At 42.8% G+C, this 27,258-nt stretch overlaps 1 protein-coding gene and 1 long non-coding RNA gene across 3 annotated transcripts in view; one reads left to right on the top strand and one right to left on the bottom strand.

Annotated features, from left to right (window-relative positions):
- Positions 1–719: 719 nt before the first annotated feature.
- Positions 720–3,464, bottom strand: LOC310680145. The gene is made up of 3 exons (XR_014512664.1): positions 2,995–3,464; positions 1,005–1,703; positions 720–865 (listed from the first exon to the last, which is right to left on the bottom strand). It is a non-coding gene; the product is annotated as an uncharacterized lncRNA (long non-coding RNA).
- A 47-nt stretch (positions 3,465–3,511) lies between these two features.
- ATF6 (activating transcription factor 6) overlaps positions 3,512–27,258 on the top strand; it is a 78,876-nt gene continuing 55,129 nt past the window's right edge. The window contains exons 1-11 of one of the 2 annotated variants that reach the window (XM_083446407.1): positions 3,512–3,891; positions 5,893–5,966; positions 9,575–9,662; positions 10,199–10,290; positions 10,958–11,087; positions 12,233–12,439; positions 13,501–13,721; positions 16,459–16,644; positions 17,271–17,362; positions 21,103–21,222; positions 25,945–26,058. In XM_083446407.1, the coding sequence (XP_083302533.1) occupies positions 3,840–3,891; positions 5,893–5,966; positions 9,575–9,662; positions 10,199–10,290; positions 10,958–11,087; positions 12,233–12,439; positions 13,501–13,721; positions 16,459–16,644; positions 17,271–17,362; positions 21,103–21,222; positions 25,945–26,058 (1,376 nt within the window). In that variant the 5' untranslated portion in view covers positions 3,512–3,839. The remainder of the gene's footprint in view (positions 3,892–5,892; positions 5,967–9,574; positions 9,663–10,198; positions 10,291–10,957; positions 11,088–12,232; positions 12,440–13,500; positions 13,722–16,458; positions 16,645–17,270; positions 17,363–21,102; positions 21,223–25,944; positions 26,059–27,258) is intronic. The other variant, XM_083446408.1, reaches the window with a different exon arrangement.

Here is a 27,258-nt window from a genome sequence, read left to right on the forward strand (position 1 = left end):
TCTCTCACTGCCCTGCCCTTCTCTTCTTTATAGCTTATGGTTTTCAGTTTTATACATTCCAATAATTTTACCATCATTTTAACATTTCAAAACTCGACGTCCTTCCCCCTTTCTGCTGTTCCTGAATTTTTTTTTAATGTTTTCCGCATATCCAAATGAATTAATTTGTTCATCTATTCAAGTACTTTAAATATATAAAGTGGTACCTCGGGTTAAGAACTTAATTCATTCTGGAGGTCTGTTCTTAACCTGAAACTGTTCTTAACCTGAAGCACCACTTTAGCTAATGGGGCCTCCTGCTGCCGCCGCAGGAGGCTTTCATCCTGAAGCAAAGTTCTTAACCCGAGGTAATATTTCTGGGTTAGCGGAGACTGTAACCTGAAGTGTCTGTAACCTGAAGCGTATGTAACCCGAGGTACCACTGTATACTCTTATAAAACTGCAGGTTATTACAATGTTTTTATCTGTTTACATTTTATTCGTAAATCTCCAATAAACCATTTCCATTCTTTTATAAACAGTTGGTTATCTTGCTTTCTTATTTTCCTGGTAAGTTTCGCCATTTCGGCATGTTCCATAAGTTTTTGTATCCATTCTTCTTTCGCTGGGACGTATTCTTCTTCTTTCCATTTTTGGGCAAGTAACTTTCTTGCCCATCCTCACAACTGTTGGGAAAAAGAACCCCCAGGGATAAAAGCATGATCAAAGACTAGCATATTTGTATTCCAAGCTTTATTTAAATCCATACAAAAATTATTTCTCTATTTGTTTATTTAGATACTTGGAATTGTGGGGAGGGGGGAACTGGGCGTGGGAGGGGGGGTAAGAGCTCCGCTCGAGCTGCTGGTCTCACTGCTGCCGTTGCCTGGAAGAGAAAAGAAGAGAAAGGCTTCTTAATATTTTAATTGATTATTATGCTGATAACCCAACTTTCTGCTCCCTCCGCCCCACTGCCAGATTTTCTCTGGCCTCCCTGTTCTTGAGGAAGAAAGATCAACACTCACCATCCACGTTGGTATCGGCGGACTCCATCCCCTGGTCGCATGGTCTCACAAAAATCGATCTGATCTTCACCACCTCCTCCTTTCCGTCCTTCATGATGTTCACCTCCTCCTTCCACTCATCTCCTTCCTCCTCCTGGCAGACCAGGGGATGTATCTTGGGCAACCGGCAGCAGGAGACCAGCAGCCCGCGGAGCCTCCTCAGACTTCGGAACCGAGGGAAGAAGAGGAAACAGTTAGGAAATGGGTTCTAGAGATCTCTGTGCTGGATTTGGGGCACCTGGCAGCTAAACCTCCCCTACGTTTCAGAAAGGAGGAGAAATCCTACTTCCACTTGAGACGAAGAGAGTCTCTGAATTCTCTCCCGCCACATCTTGCTCTGCTCTCCCTCACTTGCTCTCCTCAAATGGTTGCTCTTCCCAAAGTGCTCAGCCAAGTCACTCAGCAGGGGGACGTGTCACAATGGAGGACATGACCCTGTTACTTTAGCTATCTTGCTTCATAACGGGCATTGTTCCCCTTCACAGTCACTTTTCAAATCTATCTTTCAGTGCCTTAAGCGGTTTTATTCCATTTATTTAGAAAATATCTGGAGCTGGCTTCATCCAGCCCAGTGCATTTCTGGACAGGACAGGAAACCCCTTCCAAACACCCCCTTTCAACATGGCGGGGTCACCAAGGGAAAGCACTTCTTGTTATGTACTGAAGTTCTTACCCTGGGCCAGCAGGGGGCTACTGTAGATAGTTTTCACTCAGGTCCACGTCAGTTATTTTAGGCAGGAAACCTTGGGTTGTTGTTGCTACAATGTTGACAGCCGGCTGCCTATAAAAGCAGGCCGGCTGAGCTATTTGCAGTTCAGTTCTGTTCCAGCTTACAAAATAAAGAGCTGCTTTGGAGAAATCGCTGTGTCGTCTGCCATGTCTACTGGCACGAGCAGGTCGCCGAATACTTGTTCGTGCAACACATCACCCCTCATGCGGCCACAGGGCGGAGTCCTGCTGAACTGCTTATGGGCCGCCGCCTCAGGTCACCGCTCGACCGGCTGCACCCGGACTTTGCCATGGCTGAACCCCCAGGCTGTGCCAACGCGCCATGGTCATTTGTTCCAGGAAACCAGGTCTTTGCCCAGAACTATGTGGGGGACATTCCTTGGGTGCCAGCCACAGTAGTGGGAGTCACTGGACCTCGCTCGTACCAGGTGGCACTCGAAGACAGACGCGTGTGGCGCCGGCACATAGACCAGCTTAGGCACAGGGTTGGGGACTTGGACACTACCGTGGTGCCCCCAACTGCGCTCGTGGCTCCAGAAGAGACACTTACAGATGGCGAGGCTCCACCTACACCTCCCTCGCAAACTGCCAGCGTGGAGCCGAACCAAGCCGCTTCAGAGGGTCTGCCAGACTTACCACAGACTCAGACCACTCCACTTGCGGAGGCTCCATCCACAGCAGTGGATCCAGGGGATTTGGGTTCAACGCCACCTAGGGTCGCACCACAGCCTCAGCAAGAATTGGGTGGCCCTCCGGACTTGGCTACCAGTCCCCGGCGGTCTGGCAGAGTTTCCAAGCGCCCAACTTATTTAAAGGACTATGTTGTTGGACATGTATCACTGTTGGTCTAAGTATGGGAAATGTAACCGATATGCTTTTGTGCCTAATTGAACCATTACGTGTAGTGCTGTATATAAGGAAACCATTACGATTGTAACTAACGCCATATCTCGGTGGGGAGGGGTGTTATGTACTGATGTTCTCACCCTGGGCCAGCAGGGGGTTACTGTAGATAGTTTTCACTCAGGTCCACGTCAGTTATTTTAGGCGGGAAACCCTGGGTTGTTGTTGATACAATGTTGACAGCCGGCTCCTATAAAAGCAGGCCGGCTAAGCTGTTTGCAGTTCAGTTCTGTCCAGCTTACAAAATAATGAGCTGCTTTGGAGAAATCACTGTGTCGTCTGCCATGTCCTCCCACTATTCAACACTTCTGGCCTCAACTACGGCTGCTGTTTCTCACTTCATAGTTCAAAATAACCCCTCTCCACACCCTGTAGTAATCTATCCAGTCTTATGTTTAAATGTACCCCAAGCTCTACATTGGATTCTTGGCTATTAAAAACTGGTTGAAACCATTTTATTTCATTCACAAAAGAAAACCTGGCATGGGATTCTGATCAAGGTTTATAGACAATGGGTGAGACATTTATTGATCCTTTTTGTAAGTTGTTGTTTGTCTACTTTAGTGTATTATTTATATATAGTAATCAAGAAGGGGTTGGGGTGGGAAGCAGGTTTGAATATGAAACTGGTGGGTGGCTGTCATGAGTTCCGATCCATTTCATAGAATCATGGAATCTCAGAGTTGGAAGGGAGCCAAGGGTCATCTAGTCCAACCCCCTGCAATGCAGGAATTTCAGCGACAGCATCCGTGACAGATGGCCATCCAAGCTCTGCTGGAAAACCTCCCAGGAAAGAGGTGGACGGCAAAAGAAGGTTGGGACACACAGAGGGAGGAGGAGGATTTTATGCGCTGTTGTTTTGAAAGCTGCGGCGGGATCTGCTAGATGCCAGAGCGAAGCGCAGAGCTGCTCTGCTTTTTATTCAACGTGTTGATGGCGAACTGGTTCGCACGCCAGAAAGCCCGCCTGAGGCAGCGCCTGAAAGGCTTCGACAGCGGACTCCCTTCCGAGGCGCCCTCCCTCCCTCCTCCCTCCCTCCGCCTTCTGGCTGGGGCTGCCGGCCTCGGCGTCGGAGGCGGGGCGCCTCGCTGACAGGAAGTACACGTGTGTGACTGGAATCCCACGAGCTGTGCGCGCAATCCCGGAAGCGGCAGGCGAGGCGAGATGGCGGCGGCCGTGGCCGGGTGGGAGCCGGGGGAGCCGGGCGGCGAGTGGGGTAAGCTGAGGGGGCCGCGGCGACGGGGCCCTGTCCGTCTCTCTCCCCACCCCCAAGCTCGCTTTGCCGGTTAGCTTTCTTCCTGCCTGTCCATCCTGACGTACAATGTCTCTCCCCCCCCCCAATCCTGTGAGGAGCAGTTTAGGGCCGGCCGGGAGCAGGGCCAGCCCACCCAGGCAATGGGGAGCGGCTGCCTGGGGCGCCAGGACCCCCGTCTAGGGCCGCCTCCCCCTGGGCAGCCTCTTGGCAAATGTCCGCTTCCTCCTCGCTTGGCTCCTGCTGTAGACTTTCCCTCTGGCGGGGTGGGGGGGGCACCCTTTTGTGTTTCGCCCCAGGTGCCCAAATGCCTTGGGCCCGTTAAGAGCGACTGGCTGGCATAAGCCCGGCTTCCCTGACCCCTCGCCTCACAGCCTTTTATTCTTCTTGCTTTGCCCTTCACCCAGGGACAGAGGCATCCCCTGTTCCAGTACAGCAACTGACATTAGAATTGTGTTGAAAGATTCAGGACCGAGGAAAGGAAGTGCATAGTTAAACCTGTGGAACTCCATCCCACAGGAGGCAGACTTGGCTGCCTTTGAAAAAGGATTGGAGGAGAGGGCTGGCAGTGGCTACTAACCAGGATGGCTATGCTCTGCCTCCACAATTTCTTCTGAATACCAGTTGCTGGGAACTATGGGAATGGAGGGTGCTCTTGCGCATGGATCCTGCTCACTGGTTTCCCACAGGCAGATACCTGGTTGGCCATTGTGAGTACAGGATGCTGGACTAGATAGGCCATTGCCTATTCTTATGTTCTTACATTAGTGCTTAAGTATATGCTTTCATGGACGCAGGTGGCGCTGTGGGTTAAACCACAGAGCCTAGGACTTGCTGATCAGAAGGTCGGCGGTTTGAATCCCCGCGACGGGGTGAGCTCCCGTTGCTCGGTCCCTGCTCCTGCCAACATAGCAGTTCGAAAGCACTCAAAGTGCAAGTAGATAAATAGGTAACGCTCCGGTGGGAAGGTAAACGGCGTTTCCGTGCGCTGCTCTGGTTCGCCACAAGCGGCTTAGTCATGCTGGCCACAAGACCCGGAAGCTGTACGCCGGCTCCCTCGGCCATTAAAGCAAGATGAGCGCTGCAACCCCACAACTGGACCTAATGGTCAGGGGTCCCTTTACCTTTACCTATATTCTTTCATATGAATTGCCTCATAATCCCCCCCCCCCCCAACAGACACACATACATACGTAAGCAGGTATTAGAAGGGCGTTCTGAGGGATAGTATGCTACTTAAGGCCCGCAAGGCATCTTTCTTTGGTTTACATAGTCAATAATTTACTGGCTTTTGGAGTGGGGGTGGAATTAAGACTGCAATCCTGAACATCTTTACTTGCAATTAAATGTTTCTAAAAAATCAGTGGAATCTATTTGAAGTAAACTTCGTACATGAACATTCTCTTGTTGATTCTGACAATCTGTTTAAGCCTCCTCAGGTCTCTTTTAAAACTTATTGGCACTGAAGTGTTCGTTCTTGTGTCTATATGTCTCCTATCACCCCATGGTAAATGAGAGCTTTGGAGTGAAATTAAATTGATAAATGGCATGTAGGAAAGAAAGGTGTTCACCCTTCTCTCTCCATGCTGATCACTGAATTCTGTTGTCTCCAGTCTGTCATAGATCACTTATTCTCTCTTAACTTGACCCAAAGAGTACTGCTTGAAGAATAATCCTCTGTAAATTGCAACACAGTTATTCTGTCCTGTATATTTTGCCTGCTTAGTAAACAGTTCCTACCTGGACAAGTGTATATCTTTTATAAAACATAATCCTGAATTTTGGAAGCAGTAAATTAATCATAGTAAACACTTGAGCCATGTGTACCCGCTGCAGTACTTGCAGGATAGAGAATTGGTGGTTTCTCAATTCTGGGTAACAGGAAAACTGACTATCAGTACCAGCTGAGCTTTGACTTGCATGCCTTAATGTTCTCTCCCCTTCATGTTGATTTACATCCTACAGAGTCTCTTCTCTTCACTGAAATTGGTGATCTGATAGAAGATGAATTGCAGCTAAATGCAGAGAATGAAACTTATGTAAGTCGTTGTAGTATGGATAGTTGCATGACCCTACAGTGTATTTAATCAACACGTAAAACTCCCTTGGTTTTAGTTAGTACAGTATTTGTTGCTTGCACCCGTTACAACTTTACCTAGTGCAATATTATTTCTCTCCTGCAGTAGTACAAATTTGGAAGCATTTCTTTCTACATAGTTCTTTCTACTTAATGCATGCATGCAGCTTAATTTAGCAATCAGTAACACAACCATATTCTGACTTGCACTTTCAACAGTGTGTTTATTACCATTGCACAAGAGAACGTAAGTGAAGCTTTGTATTTTTAACATTTTCTGTGAATCCCTTTGGTATGAATTGACTATTCAACAAACTCCTTCCTTATCTTCAGTTGCAATCTTGCTGGTGCTCATTTGTATTTAAAAGCTGAAATATGTTCATAGTCAATCCCTGTAATGTTGGGTGCTTTTATGATGATACTGTAACCAAAAAATGTGGCTTTGAAACCTGGGACTTCATGTTTTTCTGGAACTGGAGAAAAGTAAAATATTAACTTTTAAAACATATTTAAGCTGCTGTGTAGGCTTAAAATGATCTTGAGATGTGCTCAATTGATAGTTTTTATTGAAAAGCTTTTTCTCTTCAGTAGCACATAGATGCTTTAAAAAACCTAAGTAGTATTTTTTTTTTACTCTATATGTAAGAGAAGCAAATTCATGTATTAATTCTGCCTCCAATTTGTTTATATGTGACAAATGTTCTACATGTGCTGGCAGGTATGTACTGGATGTTTTAGGCAACCAGCTTTTAGCTTTATGGTCTTAGTATGTTGTTTTATCTGATCCTATGTAAACGTTTATTTCAACATTTGATATCCAGAATGTGTGCAGCATATATTATCTTGGAATAACCATTTAAGCACACAATACTGTATTGTTAATGTTTGGACAGCCTGAAATTTCAAACTCAGAAGTCATGGGCTGCTAATGAACATAGTGGGAAAAGTACAGAAAAACATTTTTGTTTCAAATAGGCAAAGTGTTCTGTAGCTCTCCAGCCATATCTAGAAAGGCCTGACATATGCATCTGGTGAACAGGTGATCTAGATTCTAGGAATCTAGACTTAAGAGATGTAAAGGGAATAAATAAAAGCTGAGGACATGTTGAAACTGATGCCTCTCACAAATGCCTGAGCATTTTCAGACAAAGACCCTCATTTAACTTCAGCCTGCTTGATAGATTATTGTTAGCAAAAGTAAATGAAGTAGTGGGTGATATTCAAGTGTTTTCTCATATTAGAACTATTTAAATTTTGGAACATGTCTAAATTATGTTTCATTTCAGTGGGTCTACTCCGAGTCAAACTTAGTTGAATGCCCAGTATTTTAAAAAAATAATTTTTATTGAGTTTTCAATTTTCTATGTTTCAAAATAAACATTTTACAAACTTTGAAATATCCAATGACTTCCCTTCTTCTCCTTTCATAGTTCATATTACATATCGTACTTTCCTGCATAATTTCCTTAACCATTCAAATCAATTTTCCACTTGTACATCAATCAAATATTGTTTTCTCTGTTGAATTTATCTTAATACTGCCAGCATTTTCAGCTGTGTACAATTGTTTTCTATATATTCAATATTTTCCAGTCTTCTTTAAATATATGTTCTTCTTGGTCTCTTATTCTGCATGTTCTGCATATTCTATCATCGTATTCTAGAGCCAATCCTCTTTACAAGGGACCTCACTCACTTTCCATTTTGGGGCTAACAGAACATTTTTAAACCAGACAACCTTTCTAAAACATGTTTTTGACCAACATTTTGGTTTTGTCTGAATTTATTTTAAAACCTGCCACTTCCCCAAGCCTTTTTTAATTTCTTCTAGCGCTTTGGGAACGCTCTCCCATGGTTGTTCCAATGTTAACACCACATCATCAGCAAATGTCCTTAATTTATAGACCCTTCGCCCCACTTTAATTTTCCTATTTCTCCTTATATTCTGAAGCAATATTTCTAACCTCAAAATAAATAACAACGGAGATAGGGGACAACCTTATCTAGTTCCTTTTCTTATTTGACATTTTTCTGAGAGAATATTATTTACTAATATATTTGCAGACTGAATAGCATAAATTGTTTTAATACCTGCTAGAAATGAATTACCTGTCTCCATCTTTTCTAAAACCTTGATAATAAATGACCAGGAAATATTATCAAAGGCTTTCTCCATGTCTAGAAAGATCAATTTTTTCATTCCTTCCAGGTACTCAAATTAATTAAATTTCTTATTTTATATTTCACTTGTCGGCTTGGTATAAAACTGGCCTGGTCTCTGTGGACTGACTCGGTCAATCTATCAGCCAAAATTGTGGCAAATAGTTTATAGTCACAATTCAATAAAGAAATAGGTCTATAATTCTTAGTCTTTGTTAGATCACTATCTTGTTTAGGGATCAAAGTAATAAATGCATCTTTCCAAGAAGCTGAAACAGTGCCAGTCACCAAAATTCTATTCATGGTGTATTTAAGTGGTTCTATAAGTACATCCTGAAACTTTTTAAAGTAAATTGTGGTAAGTCCATCTGGTCTCGATGCTTTGCCCATCTTCATTCAGCTTATTGCCACCTGCAGTTCCAAAATCAATATTGGTGCATTCAAAATTACAGTGGTACCTCAGGTTAAGTACTTAATTCGTTCTGGAGAACTGTTCTTAACCTGAAGCACCACTTTAGCTAATGGGGCCTTCTGCTGCTTCTGCGCTGGTGGTGCACGGTTTCTGTTCTCATCCTGAAGCAAAGTTCTTAACCTGAGGTAATATTTCTGGGTTAGCAGAGTCTGTAACCTGAAGCGTATGTAACCCGAGGTACCACTGTACTGTTTTTCTTTAGACACTCAGGTATATTATAATCACTCAAATAAGAGTCCATTTTCTTAATACCCTCCTCCTCACAACAATATAAAGAAGTGTAAAAAATTGTCATTTAAAATATAGAAGTGGTTATAGGCAGTGTAGTGGTTATAGTCATGGGGTTTTTTCCCCCTTAAGGGTCATTCATTTAAGCTTCTCAATTTGACCACCCTATCCCCTTCTCTTATTTGCGATGGCAGACTTTTTTTGTTACCTTGATTTCTTCAAACAGCTTGTTCCCTTGCAGGGCAGACTCCCTTTTTGTTCTCCAGTCAATACACCAAATAGATCCAATAGTTCAAAATAATTCAGAATTAATCCTTTTGTTTCTTTGATTGAATTTTGGGAAATTTTCCACTCCTGAGAGAGGAATGACAAGGCAGCTTGCTGCTGGAGTGCATTAGAGCCCAGTGACCACGGCTCAACCACTGGGATGACCTGGCTCCTTGTGGAACCAAGCGGACACATTGGGAGCTCGCTTTGGTCACTGTGGGACCCCTCAATGTCCTGGTCATCTCCAGGATCTTCTTTGGGGTGCTTGTTGCCTCTGAGCTACCCCAAAACTCCAAAAAAGCGACAGCCGGGTCACTGTGATAGCAGACCTGCTTCCTTCTCCCCTTGCCGCAAACTGAAAGTCTACCTAGTATTTCTTGAATATACTGCTTATTCCGTTTGCTTCTCTCTCCATTTCTAATTTTGCTCACTTTAATTTGTAGGAAAACAATCTTTGTGACTTTGACTTTGACTTGGATCTGATACATTGGGACTTGGACTCCTGTGATGTTTCAAAGCAGATCCCAGCAGGTAATCTCCGGATGGGTTGCTCATCGCAAAATATTAGATGCTGCTTCTGAAATATACCCATTTTTCACACAGCTTAAGTGCTTGGCGTTGACACGGTAGTAATGAGACCTCTTGCATAAGATAACATTAGAGGAGCCCTGGTGGATCAGACCAAAGGCCATTTTAGTCCAGCATTCTGTTCTTGCAGTGGACAACCGAATGTTGATAGCAAGCCCACAAGCAGGACCTGAGTGCAACAACACTCTGTTGTGCTGACTTTAAACCATAATGAATTCTCCCTAAATCAATGGAAAATCTCTTTGCTCATATCCTGATTGTCTGGATATGGAGAAAGTAGTCTGATCCAAGGGGAAATGATGGATAAGGTTCCTAACGTCACACTATGTTTTAATCTTTCTAAAGAAGGGAAGCCAAACACTCAAACCAAAGAGGATATTAACTCATTAAATCTATTTCAGCATCATACTTACAATCCAGAATTCTACACATAGAGGCACCTGTTTAGTCTTACATTCATTTACATCCTCATTTTGCAGATGTAGACTGTGAAGTGGAGCCCCCCTCGCCAGCCACTTCAGCTGATTCAGTTCCATCTCCTCTATCTGTGGATTCTCCAGTACACGTACCTGTAAGCAGCTGAACATTTTGTGCTAGTCACATCCAGTGGGGTAGCATTTAATGGAGTTAGAATTCAGAGCTATATGTAGTTTTTAAAGTTGCATAGAAGCGATTGCTTTTCGTCTCTGCTATGTAACTTCCATGTTCTTCTGCTGATGTTTTCTAGAAAATACCTGGGAGCAAACCAGAATTAAGGCTCTGCTGCAGTAGGAATGATGCAAGGAATAAATTATTGTACTCTCTCCTTGAGGTTAAGGGCAGGTGACTTGCCCAAGGCCATTTGAGTGACTCTTTGACTGATTTGATATTTGCCTACAAATTTTCCAAACCTAGAGACTGATATGGTTCATTGCAAGTCCTCACCTATTACAATTCATGGTTTTTATTAACTGAAATTCTATTTGGGGCTGCTGTACATTCTCCCCCTCAACCTCCGCACCCTTTAATCCACCATTTCCAGCTACTGTGATAACTGCAGATGCTGGGTATAAATGGCTTACATAGGACTTAATGAGTTGGGTTGGGATCTTGAAGATTTAGCATAGCATGCCATAGATAGCGTGTGAAAAGAGTGCAGATTTGAAAATAGACTTTTTTTTAGCATGTGTTCGTCTTCTACTTATTTATTGCAACTGTAATTGACTCATTTTGTTTCATTTTTGTTTTTACTTTCTCAGGAGGGGGTAGAGCTGGGCTCCACTTCCCACCCATCGCCTGTGTCTTTGTATGACAGGGGCTCTCAAAGTCTTTCCTCACCTGTAGGACGAAAGGAGAAGAAGCCTCCACCCAGAACAATAAACCGCTCGGGTATAGCAGATATGTTTGCTCTGGCCATCTGCATTATAGGAGTGATAATCCTGGCCTCTCCCATTATAAGTGTGACTGAGAATTAGGGCTGTCACTCAGTTTAAAATAGCTGAGAAAATGAATTGTATGAGTTTTAATTGATCAGTATATATGCGTAAGTTTGCATATGTATAAACAGTAGTTCTAAAGAAAGAGTCATTCTTCATTTTTAAGAGATGTATCAGAAGCATCAGCACCGTAGATAAGGCATTAGCTCCTGTGTCAGTGATGATTCCTACTACCTGCAGCTTTTGTAAATAATTGTATTAAAAATCGTTAGCAATATTTTAAAATTTTGACACAGAATTATTTGGCATCTTTAAAAACCTTAAGACCATTCACTAAACCCTGTGTATTGGACACTTGAAATGTGCTATATAAATTACTATTGTTGATGTTAGTGATCTGTCCCCTTTTTCATCTAGCTTCCTTTTCTGGTTGTTGATTCTTAGAGGGGGCTTGCAGGGACCTCTTGATGTCACAAACATTTAGAATTAAAGGATGGTTGCTTACACAAGTTCAACATATATAAAGCTAGTTTGAAATGTACATGTTTTTAATAGTTTTAATCATAAGTAGCTTCCAGGTTTTGTTGATATTTAAAAGCAGATTTTGTGCTTAGGCTATCTTGAATGGTTCCCTTCATCTGATGCATTTTCTATTTGAGGAGGCATTCGTACCTCAGTAGCAGAGCATCCAGATGGGAGATCCCTTGTCTGAAACCCTAGAGAACCGCTGCTAGTTAGTGTAGTCCCCAAAAGGAAAAGCTCAACAACTCTGCCTTCCTCAAAAAAGCTCAACAACTCTGACAATGGGTAGATCAATGCCAGTTTTTTTATACTGTGAGTAGATCACAGTCTCTTGGAAGCTGGACGTCTCCGGTGTAGAAAATACTGAACTAGATCAACACAAGGGTCTGATTATATAAGGCAGCTTCCTATGTTCTTGCTTTCCTCCCTGCTCTCCTGGCCTATGATGTCACCTCTGTTGAGGTGCATGACTGCTTATCTTCATGCTAATGCATGTCCTGGATAAAAAGGAACCAGTAATTGTAATCTTTTTGGAAGAGCACTTCAATTTCAATCCAGTTTCATTCTGTTCTCCAGCAAATGGATCTTCTGTGACCTCCAGTCGATGTAGTCAGCCAGCCTCCAAACCTTTGGTTCAACCTAAACCTTTGTTGCCTGCCTTTCGGGAGCCTCAGACCAGCGTCAGTGTTCATGCAAAAGCTATTGTCATTCCAGCTCTTCAAACACTCTTAGCACTGCCAAAGCAGCAGCCAGTTGTTGCTATCCAGCCAGCACCTGCAAAAGGTATGTGAGCAGTTGGTGGAGGGTGGAAAGCTTGGCTCTCATGTGTGAAAAGGAAACTGGATCAGTGCCAGTTTTCTTAAGCAAGGTGGGTTGCCAATGTTTTTAAATTGCTTTAATATAGAACTATCTTTAATATACGCAGTTAAGCAGCTTCAACCCTCAGGCTCATTATGCATGTTCAGTTTTGGCACCCAGTGGTGAAATGGTCAAGTACTACTTTGTAGGTCCTTTCTATAGTAAGACCAAGGATGCAAAGAGCCCAGGCATAGATGACTTTTAAAAGCATTGTGAGTTAATGGAAGATGCAAACTTTAAACATTTATTAGTTGTCTTTCAACATTTTTTTAAAAAGGATCTCCACATGATTTACAAAGAAGAATGTACCCATCAATTACCGTATACATTAATGCTCTTCAGCAGCCAAGGTGGAATGTCTGGCTGGTAAACATTCCCGGGAAACCACACCCTCCTCCGGGGTTCTTCCTGCTCAAGGAACCATCTACATACAGTGGCTTAATAATGATGTCTTAAGTGACACCTCTGTGTTCAGAGGCAGTATTTCTCTGATTACCTGACACTGAGTCATAATCAATAAGAAATACACCTCCAGCTTTCTTCTGCTTCTAAGCTTCCTGACAGTATTTGATGGATCACTGCTGAAAATCTAGGGCTGGACTAGAAGACTCTTTGGTCTGATTTGGCAGATACTGTTAAGCAGCTTCTTTGCCACCTTGTAACTTTTTTAAAAACTGAAGGTAGTATCCAAAGTGATATATGTTATGGCCCAGAGTGTACTGCTTAAAAGGAGGGAGGGGGTATCACCGGGCAACTGCAATTCATTGGGTATTACTAAAGGAAATCTTTGCATCCCATCCTAGGAGACAGAGTGCCTAGGATTTGAAATGTTTTTCTAGATCTGGCATCAGTGTTAAGTTTCAACTTTGGGCAATAAATCAGTTCTCCTCTTGATACAGCTGCCAAGGGACAAGACTTAACATGCATAGAAATCTGTTTCTTTGTGTGATAAATCAGTTCTGCAGTGCTGTTTCTCTCTATTTCAGGTCAGCCGGTAATGCTTTCTCAGCCTGCCGTGGTGCATTTTCAGGCACCCGCAATCCTTCCTGCCACTAATCCAGCCATTGCTGTCACTGGTGGAGTCGCACAACTACCAGGCCATGCTGTAAATGTATTGCCGCAAACTGTGGGAAAGAGTTTGACCTCCGGAAAACTTACTGAGGCTAAGCCTGTTCTTCATGCTGCTTCCCCAAATACTAGCATGGATGTAAGTTCTTTCTAACAAAAGTTTGTAATTGGCCCTTTCACCTAGAGAGTTTTTTGCTGCAAATCCTCTTTTAGGATTTCAAGAAAACTTGTAGAGCACCATTAGCAACAATTCAGGGCTCTTCTGGGGATTATAGAGACAGAAGTTAAAAAAAAAAAAAAAAGGTTAAGTTTAGGTATGTGACAACAGCAGCTCGGATACTTTATGCACAGAAATTGAAAGGTGAAGAAGTTCCTATCAGAGAAGAATGGATAGGCTAAGTGATAGGCTATTCTGAATCAGCAAAGCTGACATGTAAAATAAGAGAACTTAATGATGATTGTTTTATGGTGGAATGGTAGCCTTTTTTGGACTATTTAAAGAGCTATAATATGATGAATTCATGAGCAGGATTTGAACTATGAGCAACAGAAATAAGTAAAGATTATGGTTATGTGAAATTTGTGGAAATATAATAAAATATATTTTAAAAAGTGATCCCACCCACACATTAGGATTATGAAGGAAACACAGAACTGGATACACTGTTTCCACCATTATGCCTATTTCCTATTTCCAATGTTGTGCCTGATCTGTTTTCCTGACTTACTCATTTCCTGATTTTTTCTCCTGGAGGTGGATGTGGCTGCAAGGATGCGCCAGTTTGAGCCATCCTCTTCCCTGCCCCAAGATTTTATCAATCCTCTTAAAAGAAAAATCTGTATGTAGATGGCATTGTTGAACTTCTTTTTCCCAGTTATGCTGAAGTTATTGTTGGAATATTGAGTGTGGTTGCAGGGCAGAGGAGCAAAGCTTTGTTGAGCTGTTTTTTCTGTACCAGGAGACACAGTCCCCACCCTCCCTGGAAGTTGCTGCCTCAGGGATTTTGCCAGCCATCTCAGGGCTAGCCATGCATTTCCTTTTTTTTTTTGTCCAATTTTCAGCCACTTAAAAAAGATGCAGCACTTGGAAATGCAGGTGAGAACTAAAACCTTCTCTCCCAATTTCCCTCTCCGACCAGAAAACTGTAAGTTGTCCCCAATCCCAGTAATGATGCTGCCAGACACAAGTTGGGTTCAGTAGAGGGCTGCAACTGCATTGAATGAGCTTTCACTGGTCTGCAATATAGATAAAAACTGGTTAGATGCCCTGTCTTCCCATACTTCCCCAGTAGGAGGTAATTATAACTGCGGTGGTAAAACTATGACTGGGCTGGACCACTTCAAACTGAAGATCTACATGGGGATGGAATGCAGGGAATGCCCTGCATTTTAAAAAGTCAGGGACAATTTTAAACAATGTTAGAACTTTGTTTTTATCCTAGTTTTTGGTGCGGAAAGATTGTGGGGGCATAGAGGAACATGTCGTCAGAAGCAGTGCAGTTCAGTGAGAACTAAGCCTCTGTCACATGTTGTTAATTAGATTTATATACTGGAGAAGGAAGCTGTTAGACTATGCTGAATTGGATAAATTGACTGGGAAGATTAGATACTTAAGAGACCAAAAGTTCACCGAGGACTGGGGAAAATTTGTGGAATATCTGGAGAGTATAAGTGAGGGACAAATAACGCTAGAGGGATTTAAAAAAGCACTGTGAAATGCGAGAAGTATTGTTAAAAGGGAATAGAAAAAGAAAGGTTTAAATAATGACAATACAAGCTTAAGAAATGCGTAAATTAATTATGACTATGAATGATTTACGGAAAAGCTGAAGGAAGTCCAGAAAAGAAAGATTTTGTGAAAAATTGGATGTGAAATCATTGTGTGATTTTGTTTTTGTTGTAAATTAATAAAAATTATTTATAAAAAATAAAATAATTAGATTTATATACTGCCCTTCATCATAAGATCTTGGGGTGGTTCAAAGAATGCCACCTGTTGACTTGCTTGTTTGGCTGACCCCTTCACCTCTCTCACACCTTAATGGTATGTCAGGTCACTTCTGGGGCCATTCACCTGGTGCCTTGGGGCCATTGAGGCTGACAGGATCCAAGAGTGCTTCCAGTTCCAGGTTTCCCTTCAAGCCAGGGAGACTTGAAAATTTAGCTTCATTGAGCCTCTCTCTTCATCAGCCTGCTGATTCAGAAAGCATAGCAGTGTGTCCTGCCTCCCCCCCCCCCCCCGGCTTTGTCAATTGTCACCAGATTGTAAACATAACCAGGCAAAATGTCTCTGACTAAGCTAGATAGGAAGGAACCCACAACACTCCCAGAGAAGAGTAAAAGCTCCATTTGCCTTAAAGAAACGCAAGCCAAAATATTGGGGGCTTCCCAGCGGTGTTCTGTGGGAATAAATTGCAAGATTATTTGCAGAGCATTTAAATGCTAGATTAGCCAAGGCTGAAATACAAACTATAAAACATTGTAAATAGCCAAGACTGAAATACAAGCCTTAAAACATTTCAGGAGAGTTTGGCTTGTGTATTACAAATAAATAGGATTATTAAATAAAGCTGTGTCTGACTGAAAAGAACACCGTGGTTTTAAATGCAGCGTAGCTTACATGGTGAATGCATCTTAATCAAATTTAGAGAAGGTTGAAGTTAAAATAAAGAGTTCTGGATCAAAGCAACAAGAGCCATGGTAAGAATCTCCTGAATTTCATGTTTCTTTTTTCCAATAAACAATTTTGTTGGCTCCCTCCCCCCAATTTCCCCTCTCCCAATGTGTAACTTCATTGCTTATGTAACAACGTGCCCCTTTCTTTGCAAGTATGATAGCATTATAGCATTAACAAGTTCCCTGTCCCTCATTCATAGATGAATGTTCTGAGACGGCAGCAACGTATGATAAAGAACCGTGAATCAGCTTGTCAATCACGCAGGAAGAAAAAAGAATATATGCTGGGTTTGGAGGCCAGGTTGAAGTCGGCCTTGTTGGAGAACGATCACCTTAAGAGAGAGAATAGCACTCTGAAGAGGCAGCTGGATGAACTGGCAGTGGAGGTAGGGGTGGGGTTGTGAGAAATAAGCATGTTGAAGGAGATTGTTTACTGTGGTAATGTGCTGACAAGGGAACCTGGATTAATAAGCATTTCTAGGCTGGGGAATCTGCTGATCATGGTAACTTCTGCTTTATATGGATTCAGATGTGGTTGATCACTCTGCATCCTCTTCTTCACTTGCCCATGTACCACTTAAGAACCAAGGCTTTGGGACCTAGATCAGTTGAAGGAGGACATTGGGAGCATTGCCCTCCATACATATGCAGAATCTTTTATGCTATCTGAATTGGAGGGTAGACATGTTCAGCCTTGAGGATTCACATGTGCTCTTCAAGGCCCTCTCTGCCAAGAATATGGGGTCACTTAAGCAATCTGAAGTATGTTGAGAAGGATGCCGTTGAAAGATCAAATAGAGTTCTGTTTTCCCTGTTGGTTGTTAATCAAGATCACAGCTGATGCTGTATTTGGGTGAATATGTGAGGAATGTCAGCAATATTAAGTCACTATGACTGATGCTGCAACCCCCTTTTGGCACAAATAATAATGGCATTCTTAATGTTGGAAGGAGTGGGAAAATGCTGTCTGCGTTCACTCTTACTTTTCTCTAATGCTTTTCTTCTTTTCCAGAACCAGAATCTCAAAGGCTCCCCTCCAAAGAGAAGAGCACTCTGTGTGATGGTGCTCCTAGCCTTCGTAATGCTGAATTATGACAGACTAAGGTGAGGCTCCTTTCCAACACCCTCATCAGGCAACAATATACCCAGAGTTGGTTTCAAAACAGAGATGCAGCCTTTGATTTTTATTCTCAAGCTCTGGTGGCTTACTGAGGTCAATAGGTAAAATCTCCTAATTGCTGATATCTCACTACGGCGTGAATCCACAGGACAGCATTTTTCAGTAAACCTGGCCAACACTTTGGGTGAATCAGTTGCTCATACTAGAATCTGCAACAGCATCTATTCCAATGTATGGAGACTGCAAGGCAGAAGCACAAAGGTTCTTTGCCCTTTCAAACCAGCATGGAAAAGGTTCCCTGATGACGGAAAGTTTGAAAATAAAGTTAGACAATGACAGTGTCAGGAGCAAGCTTTTCTCTTATGTTTATTCTTCTGGAAGATCCAGTGATAACTTTGAGCCATCACATTAAAAAGAGTGTGGCTGTTGTTTTTCCTCACATGGACTAATTCTGAATTTGTCAGTAGCTGGATGGATTATTCTTCTGAAATGCAGATCTCTCATTGGTGCCTTTGCCATCCATGTTGGTGCGCTTCCATGGAAAGTGAGGCAAGGTTGTATGGGAAATGCATCTTGAGAATGTTATATATGAGAAGTAGCGCCAGCGAAAGGAGCCACTCTGAATTTCTGCCCTCTAATAGTGGAAAAAGGATGGCCAGAGTCACTCATTGAACTGGGCCAGTTTATGTCGGACACAACCACTGGGCTTTTGAGCAGTCAGTCAGAAAAGATAATATCACGTGGGATCTCTGCTTTTCAAGAAATCAAGGGGGAAATTTGGACAAAGAGCTATTTAATGTTGAGAGCCATTAGTTTAGCTGGCGAAAGTCAGAGAAGCTCTTCACACTTGCCACTGTGTAGTGTGGCAGTCTACAGATGTGGATCTAAAAACTCTTTGCAGACTAAGACTGTAACCCTATATACACTATTGAACATGGTGAGGCTCACTTTGAGCGACTATAGAATAATAGAATTGTAGAGTTGGAAGGGATCCTGAGGATTATCTAGTCCAGCCCTCTGCAGTGCAGGAATATGCAGCTGCCCCATACAGGGATTGAATCTGCAGCCTTGGCATTATCAGCACCATGCTCTAGCCAAGTGTAAGTTTGTGCTGCATGCTGTTTTATAGTCAAAGCAAAACAATCAGGTTGTCCTATACCGGGGTAATGAAGCAGTGACCACTCTCTTTCCGAAAAGAGAAAGGCCGGCAGTTATTTGTATCTGTATTCAGCACTGATTGGAAGATGAAAGATTCCAATGTTTATTCTAAAGTGGCCCAGTAGATGGTGCCTTAACCAGTTTAATTTGCAAGAATGGGCTGGCTGGAGCAAGTGTTGTGGAAGTTCTGTCCAAAGGGGGAGCAGTCTCTGCTCCTGGCATTTGCCAGCCCTTGTCAGTTTTTCATTTATGCTGTTGGAAGCTTCCCAGCTCTAATTCAAGGATTATTTTGTCCTCAGAAAACTTTTATAACCAGGCATATGTTTCAGATGATATCACTGTTGGCTGGAGCAGAGCAGTTACTGTACTGCTTAGACTTTTTTTAAAAAAATCTGACATTTTAATTGCACAAGGGTTTGTTTTTTGGCCAGATTTACAAATCAGACCCAGTTAAGTTTGCTGGCATAGATGGGTTTCCAATCCATCAGTTTGACAGAGAAAGTGTCACTGGGCAAACGTGTGCTTTGCTAATCAAGGAAGATGGAGGGCAGGCTCTTCTGCCGCACCCATGCTCTTACCCACCATCTGATTTCACAAGGTGGCTGATTATCCTTTGCTCTCTCCTTGAATTTCACCAATTCTGATCACAAGAGTAGGGAATAATTACATTTTTACCCTGCCTTTCTTCCAGGGGGCTCAGGATGCACATGGTATTAATTTTATATCCTGCCCCCCTACCCAAGTAGGCTAGGACAGTTTTTACCAGCCTCATCTTCCTTTCCTGTTGCTAACCATAGCTTTGTATTACTTCTGCGTTGGCAGGAAGCATGTGTGCAAGATCCTCTGCATACTTGGTTTGCAAATATTTTTTCACACCATGGTTTCTATCTCTACAAGGAAACAATAGTTTGTTTTTGAGACACTGTGGCTAATTTTAGGAAGAAGAAAATACCTTTGGAGAAGTGTGGAGTAATGTATTAATGCGTCTGGCTCCTGATGTGCAGAACATGGCTTGCAGGAGGCTGGTGTTGTGTCTGCAATGTATCCTTGTCATGGGCAGCAGTACATCTATCTTCTGTTCCTTGCAGTTATCTGTGGAAATCTTAAACTCATGTTTTTGCTGGGAATGTGGCTCAAGAGTCCAGTATAATTGCATGTCCACAATTTATTGAAAGGCTATAGAAGGCTACTTGCTAATGAGGCCACAATTTGTGTTGTGAAACGCATCATGTGGTGAATGAAGTCATTGACCAGGCATCCAAATAGGCTCATTCATGGGTTTTGTGCTGTCTGGTGGAATTTTGTTTGGACAGGGACCAGTGATCCCTATGTTTGATGATTATTATTATTATTATTATTATTATTATTATTATTATTAGTGGTTGTAGTAGTAATACTGTAGAACTTACTAATTATTTATTACCTAAAAGGTCTCCAAGTGACTTACAGTTAAAAAGATATATCAGTACATTGCACAGGTGGAAGAAAAGAAAAAAATACTTTAAAACATTAACATTTCATACAACATATAAAAACAGAAACACCCCCCTCCATAACAGCCCCTCCAGGGCTAAGCTGAACTAGCTGTATAAAACTGCATGTGAACCAGTTCAGAACTATGCCAATTTCTAATTTGATTGAGGTTAAGAATGCAAGCCACACCCAAATACGCTCTCTCTGGATTTTGATTCCTGGTACTTCTGTTGTTCTGTAGCCCTGAACAGAGATAGTTAATGACCAGTAACCATGCCTTCTAGCAAGATGCCATCAGTATTTCAAAATGCTAAAAAAAATCCAAATACTTAATGACAAAACTCAACACCACACTAAAATCAGACTCTCAGAATACTGTTTTCAACTAAATAAGATGCTGTTTAGTAGTCTCTTAAAAGAAGACAATGCAGTAACCATATGGCTTTTCCTAGGCAAGGAATTCCATTGGTGAGGCTTTGCTATCAAGAATAGTAAGCATTTTATTGGGGTAGTGAAACAACTTCCATCATCCCTGGCCATTGACCTTGCTGGCTGGAGCTGATGGGAATTGGAGTACAACCTCTGGAGGAGTGGAGGTTTCCTTCTCCTGATTTATATAGCAGTTTTCAATGCAGTTTTCATATTACAGCTATAAACCTTATAATAACCATGTAGCCAGTGTGGAGAAGTGCTAAGGCAAAGAGAATAGTGTCTTGCTTAAGTGGGTTGATATTTCAGGTGAGATGGGCAGGGATTTTCCAGTTATAGCTACAGCAACCTTTTAAATTACTGTTCTCCATTTGGAAGAACTTTCCTTGTTTTATTGTTATAATGGTTCTGTCTGTTTTTATAATTGTGTATGCTGTTAATGTAACCCACCCTGGGACCTTATGGTGAAGGGCAAGCGAGAAATTGTACAAATGCTGTAAATCAATTTAAGATCTGCCTTAGCTAAGGAGTTGCCAAATCTGAACAGTGAACCAACTCAAATGTTCCAGGCCTAGGTTCAGCTAAGCTATAGTATAGGTAAATGAATGGGGGAATCTGGCTGTGGTTCACTCCTGAAACTCACAGCTTTATCTTTTGCTTTCAGTGTGCTTGAATGGGGCCCCAGCTCTACTGAACTTCGTGGTAGTTCTGCCCACCAGAGCAGGCACCTTCTTGAATTCTCTGCAAGGGTACCTCAGGAAACGGATGGCAGGAATAATGATGGGTGAGTATTAAAGCGTACATTATCTTGGCTTCCTGTTTCCAGCACCTTATACATACACAGGCAGTAAATGGGTGGGGATATAGTGCTTGACAATTTCACTTGGACCCAGGGTCCATGATTGTGTTCAATGGTGGTGGGTGTATATTATATTTTTGGCTTGGAGATGCTTGGAAAATAGTGAGGCACTGTGCTTCCCAAGCACTTCTGCAGCTGACATAATGGCCTCATCCCACCCCCTTCTCATCTTTGAGCTGTGAAGGCGGTCAGGGCCTTGCCCCTGAACCCCACTTCATCCCAAGTCATAACTGAGAAGTGCATAGCCCTTTGAGCACCTCTGATGTTCAGTGTGGCAAGACTCCTCTGCTATTCTTTGTTGAGAGGGGCGCGGCCTGTGTTGGAAGCATGTTTTTGGAGGGAGTTTGACGCTGAACCTGCCATGGTAATGTTTGTTTTGGTCACATCCAGGTTGGACTCCTGTAATACTCTCTTTGTCAGACTGCCTGTAAAAAATATATACTGTGGGTGCAAAATGCAGAAATTCTGACAGGCTCATTTATTAGGATAATATAACACAGATAACTACCAGATTATCTTTGTCCTGATTTGATCTCCATATCCAGTTCAATGTACATCTGAATCGGGCCAAGACCAGGCAGAAAGATCAAAGCTGGAAGCAAACTTCAGGTTGTAGATGGTGGTGGTCTGGGTGCTTGACGCTGGAAGTGAGAGAGCAAATGGGCCAACAGGGCAGGAGAAGAGCCAAGATAGGAATTGGGGTTGAAAGGTGCATGGAAGTAGAAGAACTTAGCAAAATATAGGCATGAATTGGAGAAGCAAGTGTCAGGGGAACAGGGGAAAAGCAAGACCAGAATCCAGACTAAATTAATAGGGGTGTGGGGCTTAAGCCACGTTCATTTGATAGAGGACAGGGTTTGACCTGGCGAGTGGGACACATGGCCAGTCAGTGCTCTTGGTTATTTTTGGCCAGTTGAATGTGTTTGAGTGTATGCAGGGTGAAGAGCTGCATTTCTGAACAAAATTGCTTTCCACTTTTCATGTTAAATTGACACAAACCAGCTTTCTGTGTCTCTAACAGGGTTCAGTGTCTGGCTGCATCCTGTGTGCTGACACCAAATAATAATTTGAAATAGTATTGTTGATTGTAGCAGTAGCTTTTTGCTCCAGTTCTTTGGGGCTCAAGAGCTATTCTGTTTGCAGAAAGCATGCTGCACATCTTTCCCCTTTCAGCTTCAGTGTAAGAGATGCTTCATTTCTTAGGAGGGTATGTAGATGCCAGCAGAGGCCCCTCTCCTAGTTTTTAGCTCATATGTGCTTTTGTGAAGCACGTTCTATCCTGGTTTCTGTCTTTAGCCTACAGCCTTCCAGAGCATACACTGTTCCAGCTCATTTTCATGCAACTTGATGTTTTTCCATTATGAATCTCTCTAGTATTGCTGAAAAATGTCTTTGACCATCTGGGTCTGCTGTTCTGGGGTATTGGATCAACATACATTTTGTTCAGAGAAAAACCTCCAAAAAATAGCCCCAATTTCAAATAGCTCCTTCAGCTGTAGCCTCCATCTGGAAAATGTGTGCTCCAAACATTGCGGCAACCTCTAGGAGTAAAGTTGGAAAGGCATTTGTGGGCAGGTTAGTTTTCCTTCTGCACAGGACAGATTGACACACTTTATAGCTCTGGCATGAAACAATAGGCATGAAAAGGAATTCAGTTCTCAAAATTGTAGTTTGAGAAGTCCTTGTCATGTCAAGGCAAGTCTGGGATTGTGAAGAACTGTCCCAAAATCTGGAATGGGGATCACACACACACACACACACACACACACACAAAGACTACACCTTGATTTCCTGCTCTCTGCTCCTGGAACTAGAGTTGAGGACTTGAACCTGAAGAGCAGTAGGTAGAAGCGACTTCTTTGACCAGGCAGTGGTAGAAGGCCAAACTCCTCGTATTTTATGCTAGGTTTGACCAATCCAGAGGCTTCATACTGCTTGCCAGTCTTTGTTATGCCATTTCCCCTCACCCTTCTGTGCCTGAGGAGGATCCTGAAGCTTGAGGGTACACAGCCCCAGGTGGCTGAGCAGGCTAGGTCCGAGCTGTGGGTCATGAGGGCCCGCTGGAGAGAGAGGTGGTATGCTTGGGTGTGTTCGGCTCCATCTTAACATCCAAGTCAATAAGCAGCACCCACACAGATAGAATCCTTTGAAAATTATCAAGTTGGGGAATTGTAGATATCAGAGCCAGCGAAGTGTAGTGGTTACAGAGTGTTGGACTAAGACCTGGGAGACCAGGGTTCAAATCCCCACTCAGCCATGAAGTTCACTCTGTGACCTCAGGTCCCTCCTTCTCTCTCTCAGCCTTCCTCTCTCAGGGCTGTTATAAGGATATAATGTAGAGGCAGAGTCCTGTGTGTGCCACCTGGAGCTCCTGGGAGGAAAGGTGGGATAGAAATGAATAAATACAATGTCTCTTTTAATTTGGCCATTGGTTGCACCTTGATTTGCACACATAGGTAACTTTCTCAAGTTCTCTTTCTCGCAACTAATGCATAATTATTTTGCCAGGCAAAAACACCTTTTGCAGAAAAGTCTGCTTATAGAAACTTTAACCCGCCTTATTTCTGTAATTGTAAGTTATTTTAAACTATTTTTAATATTGTGCTGTAATGTTGTAACCCGCCCCAGGATCTTAGGGTGAAGAGTGGGTAATAAATTAAATAATAAAAATAAATACTGATTATAGTCAGATTATCTAGTTCTTTATAAAATTCTGCTTTCAGCATTTCTCTCATCCTGCCCCACTCCCAGCACTTCAAGACAAGGTTCCTTCCTGTGTCTGACTGTCTGAGCATTTCAAGGATATGTTTGCATCTCTTCTTGGTCTGTTTCTGTGTGTGTGCATTTGGTCCTGATGCCCCAAGTGAGCCTGTGGCTTCTGCCTGCTCCATGTATAGCCTGAAAAGCATTTGCCTTCTTCTCTGCTAATGCTCTTGTTGGCTTGTTACAGAGGTTTACTTTAGGCAGTAGATGAGATGTGCACTTAATCATCTCCAGATTGAAGCTTTGGCTTTTTCAGCTAATAGGTTGTTCCATCCTATTGGAGCCTTTCCTTTCCAGCGTTTTTTTAATAGCCAGCCACAGATGTGCCGAAAGCATGAATAGCTGAGAATGTTTTGGAAAGCAGGCAGCAAGACAAGAAGCTTTGTAATGTCTTTGCAAGAGAGATTCTATAGGCACAACCGCTTGAAGGAGCGCTAGCTGTGTGTCTGCTTGAGCTCTGCAGAATAAATACCATTTGGAGAGGAGCTTGCAGAAGTAAAGTTATGTCATGGATTCCTGACCTGTTTGGGTCCTGTATCTGCTGTCTTGCCTGCATCTTAAATCACAGTGGTCATGATGCCGATGGAGGTGGTGTGGGTTTCCCCTTTGCATTTTGTTTGGCCTTCGCTCCTGCCCAGCCCTTTCCTTCCTGGTGTTGTCGTTGCCTCATCTCTCTTGCCTCTCTGAGTGTTGGTTGGCCTGGCATGGTTTTCTTTCATTTACACCTGCTGCCTCTAGTTCTCTTCTCTGTTTTCTCCCCTGCCCTCCACCCTCTCCAGTTTGTCTTTTTCACATTCCATTCCACTGAGACTGCTTCCCAAGGTTCCAGGAACCGTTTTCTGGACACATTTAATGGCCTCTTCTCAGCTCTAATCTGCAGCCAGGCACCATACATTCCTCACTCTCCAAACTGAGCGTTTGTGAGACCTCCATCCTGCCAGTTCTCGTGCATCCTGACTGCCCACCTTGTGTCTCCTCCCTCCTCCCGTTTGCCATATTTAAGGCCTCCTATTTGGTATCTTGCAGTTCTTCCACCCTAACTTTCATTCCCTTAGAAGCCACAGAATGGTCTAGCTAGAGAACCCAGCCCCCATCTTTGTCCCTAAGTGTTATTTCCCACACTTTCTTTCCTATCCTGGACAAAATGTCCTAGATTCTTTGAGCAAAACAGAATAATTTTTGGCAATTCAAACTTGCCCATTGGTTGCTTTTAATTCCATTTATGAATTGCATCCCATAAAAATCTATTTAAGCAATTTCACAAAGCAGTTATGCAGTTCCATATATAAAACAATTAAAAACTCTTCTATACGTAAAAACAATTAAAATCCGTTTCAGATTATGCATGTCTTTATTTTGGTCACAACTTGAGTTATTGAGACAAATTTGGGCTGACGTTATCTTTTTTGCAGTTTGCTCGTTTTTAAATGGGGATAGTGTAGTCCATCCCCTCATTGCAATAACAGCTTAGATGCACTTGTTTGCTTTTCTCCTGGGACATATTTGTGTCCTGAAGTATGGGTGGTGGTGGTGAGATGAATTCCATCGGACGTCTCTTGTGTTTAACAACTCTTTGTCTTCCAAGATAAGTAAGCCACCTCACACATGTGGGATCTAAAACTGAGGCAGCTCTTCTTTCCACAGATGGTTTCAGCAGCCTTGTTTTGTTATATGGCTTTGTATTTTTGATGTTTCATGTTTGAAATCAATTTATTATACAGGCATGCAGCCTATAAAAAATATTCAAAGGAATACAAAATAAAATTATCCTATAAAGGATAAACAGCATATATATATATATAGATACACAATCTTCACATTTCTTTTCTTCAAGGTATGTCTCCTTTGAACAAATATCTAAGGCTTTGTATTCTCCCCTTCTAGGTATAAACATTCAGTTTCGAATAATAAAGCGTTGATGGTAGTTACGGAGGAACCAATAATATACATTTCTCCCCCACCTTGCCAGCCAATGATCAATCGCACAGAGTCACTCAGGTAAGCAACCTGCTCAGGATGGTGGTGTTTCGTGTCTGATAAGCCCAAGGACTTGTAACTAGTGGCTATGCAAAGTTTTTCCAGGTGCGCACTGCCAAAGCTTTTAGTTTAGATTCCTTTTCAAAGTTCCCTCTACAGAAATGGCTCTCTTAGACTGTTCCATAATGTTATTAGAAAGTTGTGCTGACACTTGCTTATTTGCTTCTATTGCTGCTTGCACAACTCTCAGTGTCTCATTTAGATCAATTTCTGTCTTCTCTTCCTCTGTGACTACCATAGCCACCAATGGTGTCCTGTTTTCTTTACTCCCACCATTTTGTGGAGCTAATTTGTACCCTTTATACAACAGTCCTTCCAGGTTAAGCTTTATTTCAGTTTACGGGGTGTCATATCCAATGGAATGGGTGTTCACTCTGTCGTGAGACACTAGACCAGGAGCAAAGGCTTGTGGGAAGTAGGCTGGACTCCCTCAGTTTTCCCTCTTGTCTAGATGCAGACAGTCTGCACGTTGTTGTTTTTTCCACACACAAAAGCCCCCTTTCCATTGCTCTTTACGTTTGGTTGTTCTGCTTATTTGCCACCCTTCTTTTATTCCTTAGTTGTTTACTTACACTGATAAATTTTCCAGAACCGGTGCCCTTGCCACATCGCCAATAGCCATTCCCGCATTCAGGCATGGCGGCCCTCTATCGGCACCCTCTTTTTCTTTCCCTCAGTAGCCTCAGCGGCTGCCACCATTTTTCTGGGATCACAACTGTATTTCTTTCATTTTGGTGTGTGTGCTACTTGTGTGACTGCTGGTATGGCATTTGCCTTGATTTAAAAATGACTTGGCCACCTCCTCCCAGTTCGCTGTTTTTACACCAGCAACAGAGTGAGTGTTCCTATGAAGTCCCTGCCTGCCTTCTTCTATTTGCCTTTGAAATTGAGCCCTGCCCAACTGCCTCCCGGTTCACTTTGGCAGTGGCAGAGTGTCAGCCCCTCGTCCTTGTCCTCCTCGTCAGCAGCTGTGACAAGGAGAGAGTGTGTAGCTTCTGTTCTTCCCCACTCCCAGTCCACGGTGTGGCAAATGGAATTGAGTGTTTATTTGGTGAAAATCAGAGGCTATCTCTGATCCCCTCCAAGTGGACCTGTTTGTGACCAAGGTGAATTGACAGCTGCTCCGTTATTTTCAAGGTTTCAGGACACTCAGGAGGAGGC

This window comes from Podarcis tiliguerta, assembly GCF_965153285.1.
Source record: "Podarcis tiliguerta genome assembly, chromosome: 6".
NCBI classification, from domain to species: domain Eukaryota; kingdom Metazoa; phylum Chordata; class Lepidosauria; order Squamata; family Lacertidae; genus Podarcis; species Podarcis tiliguerta.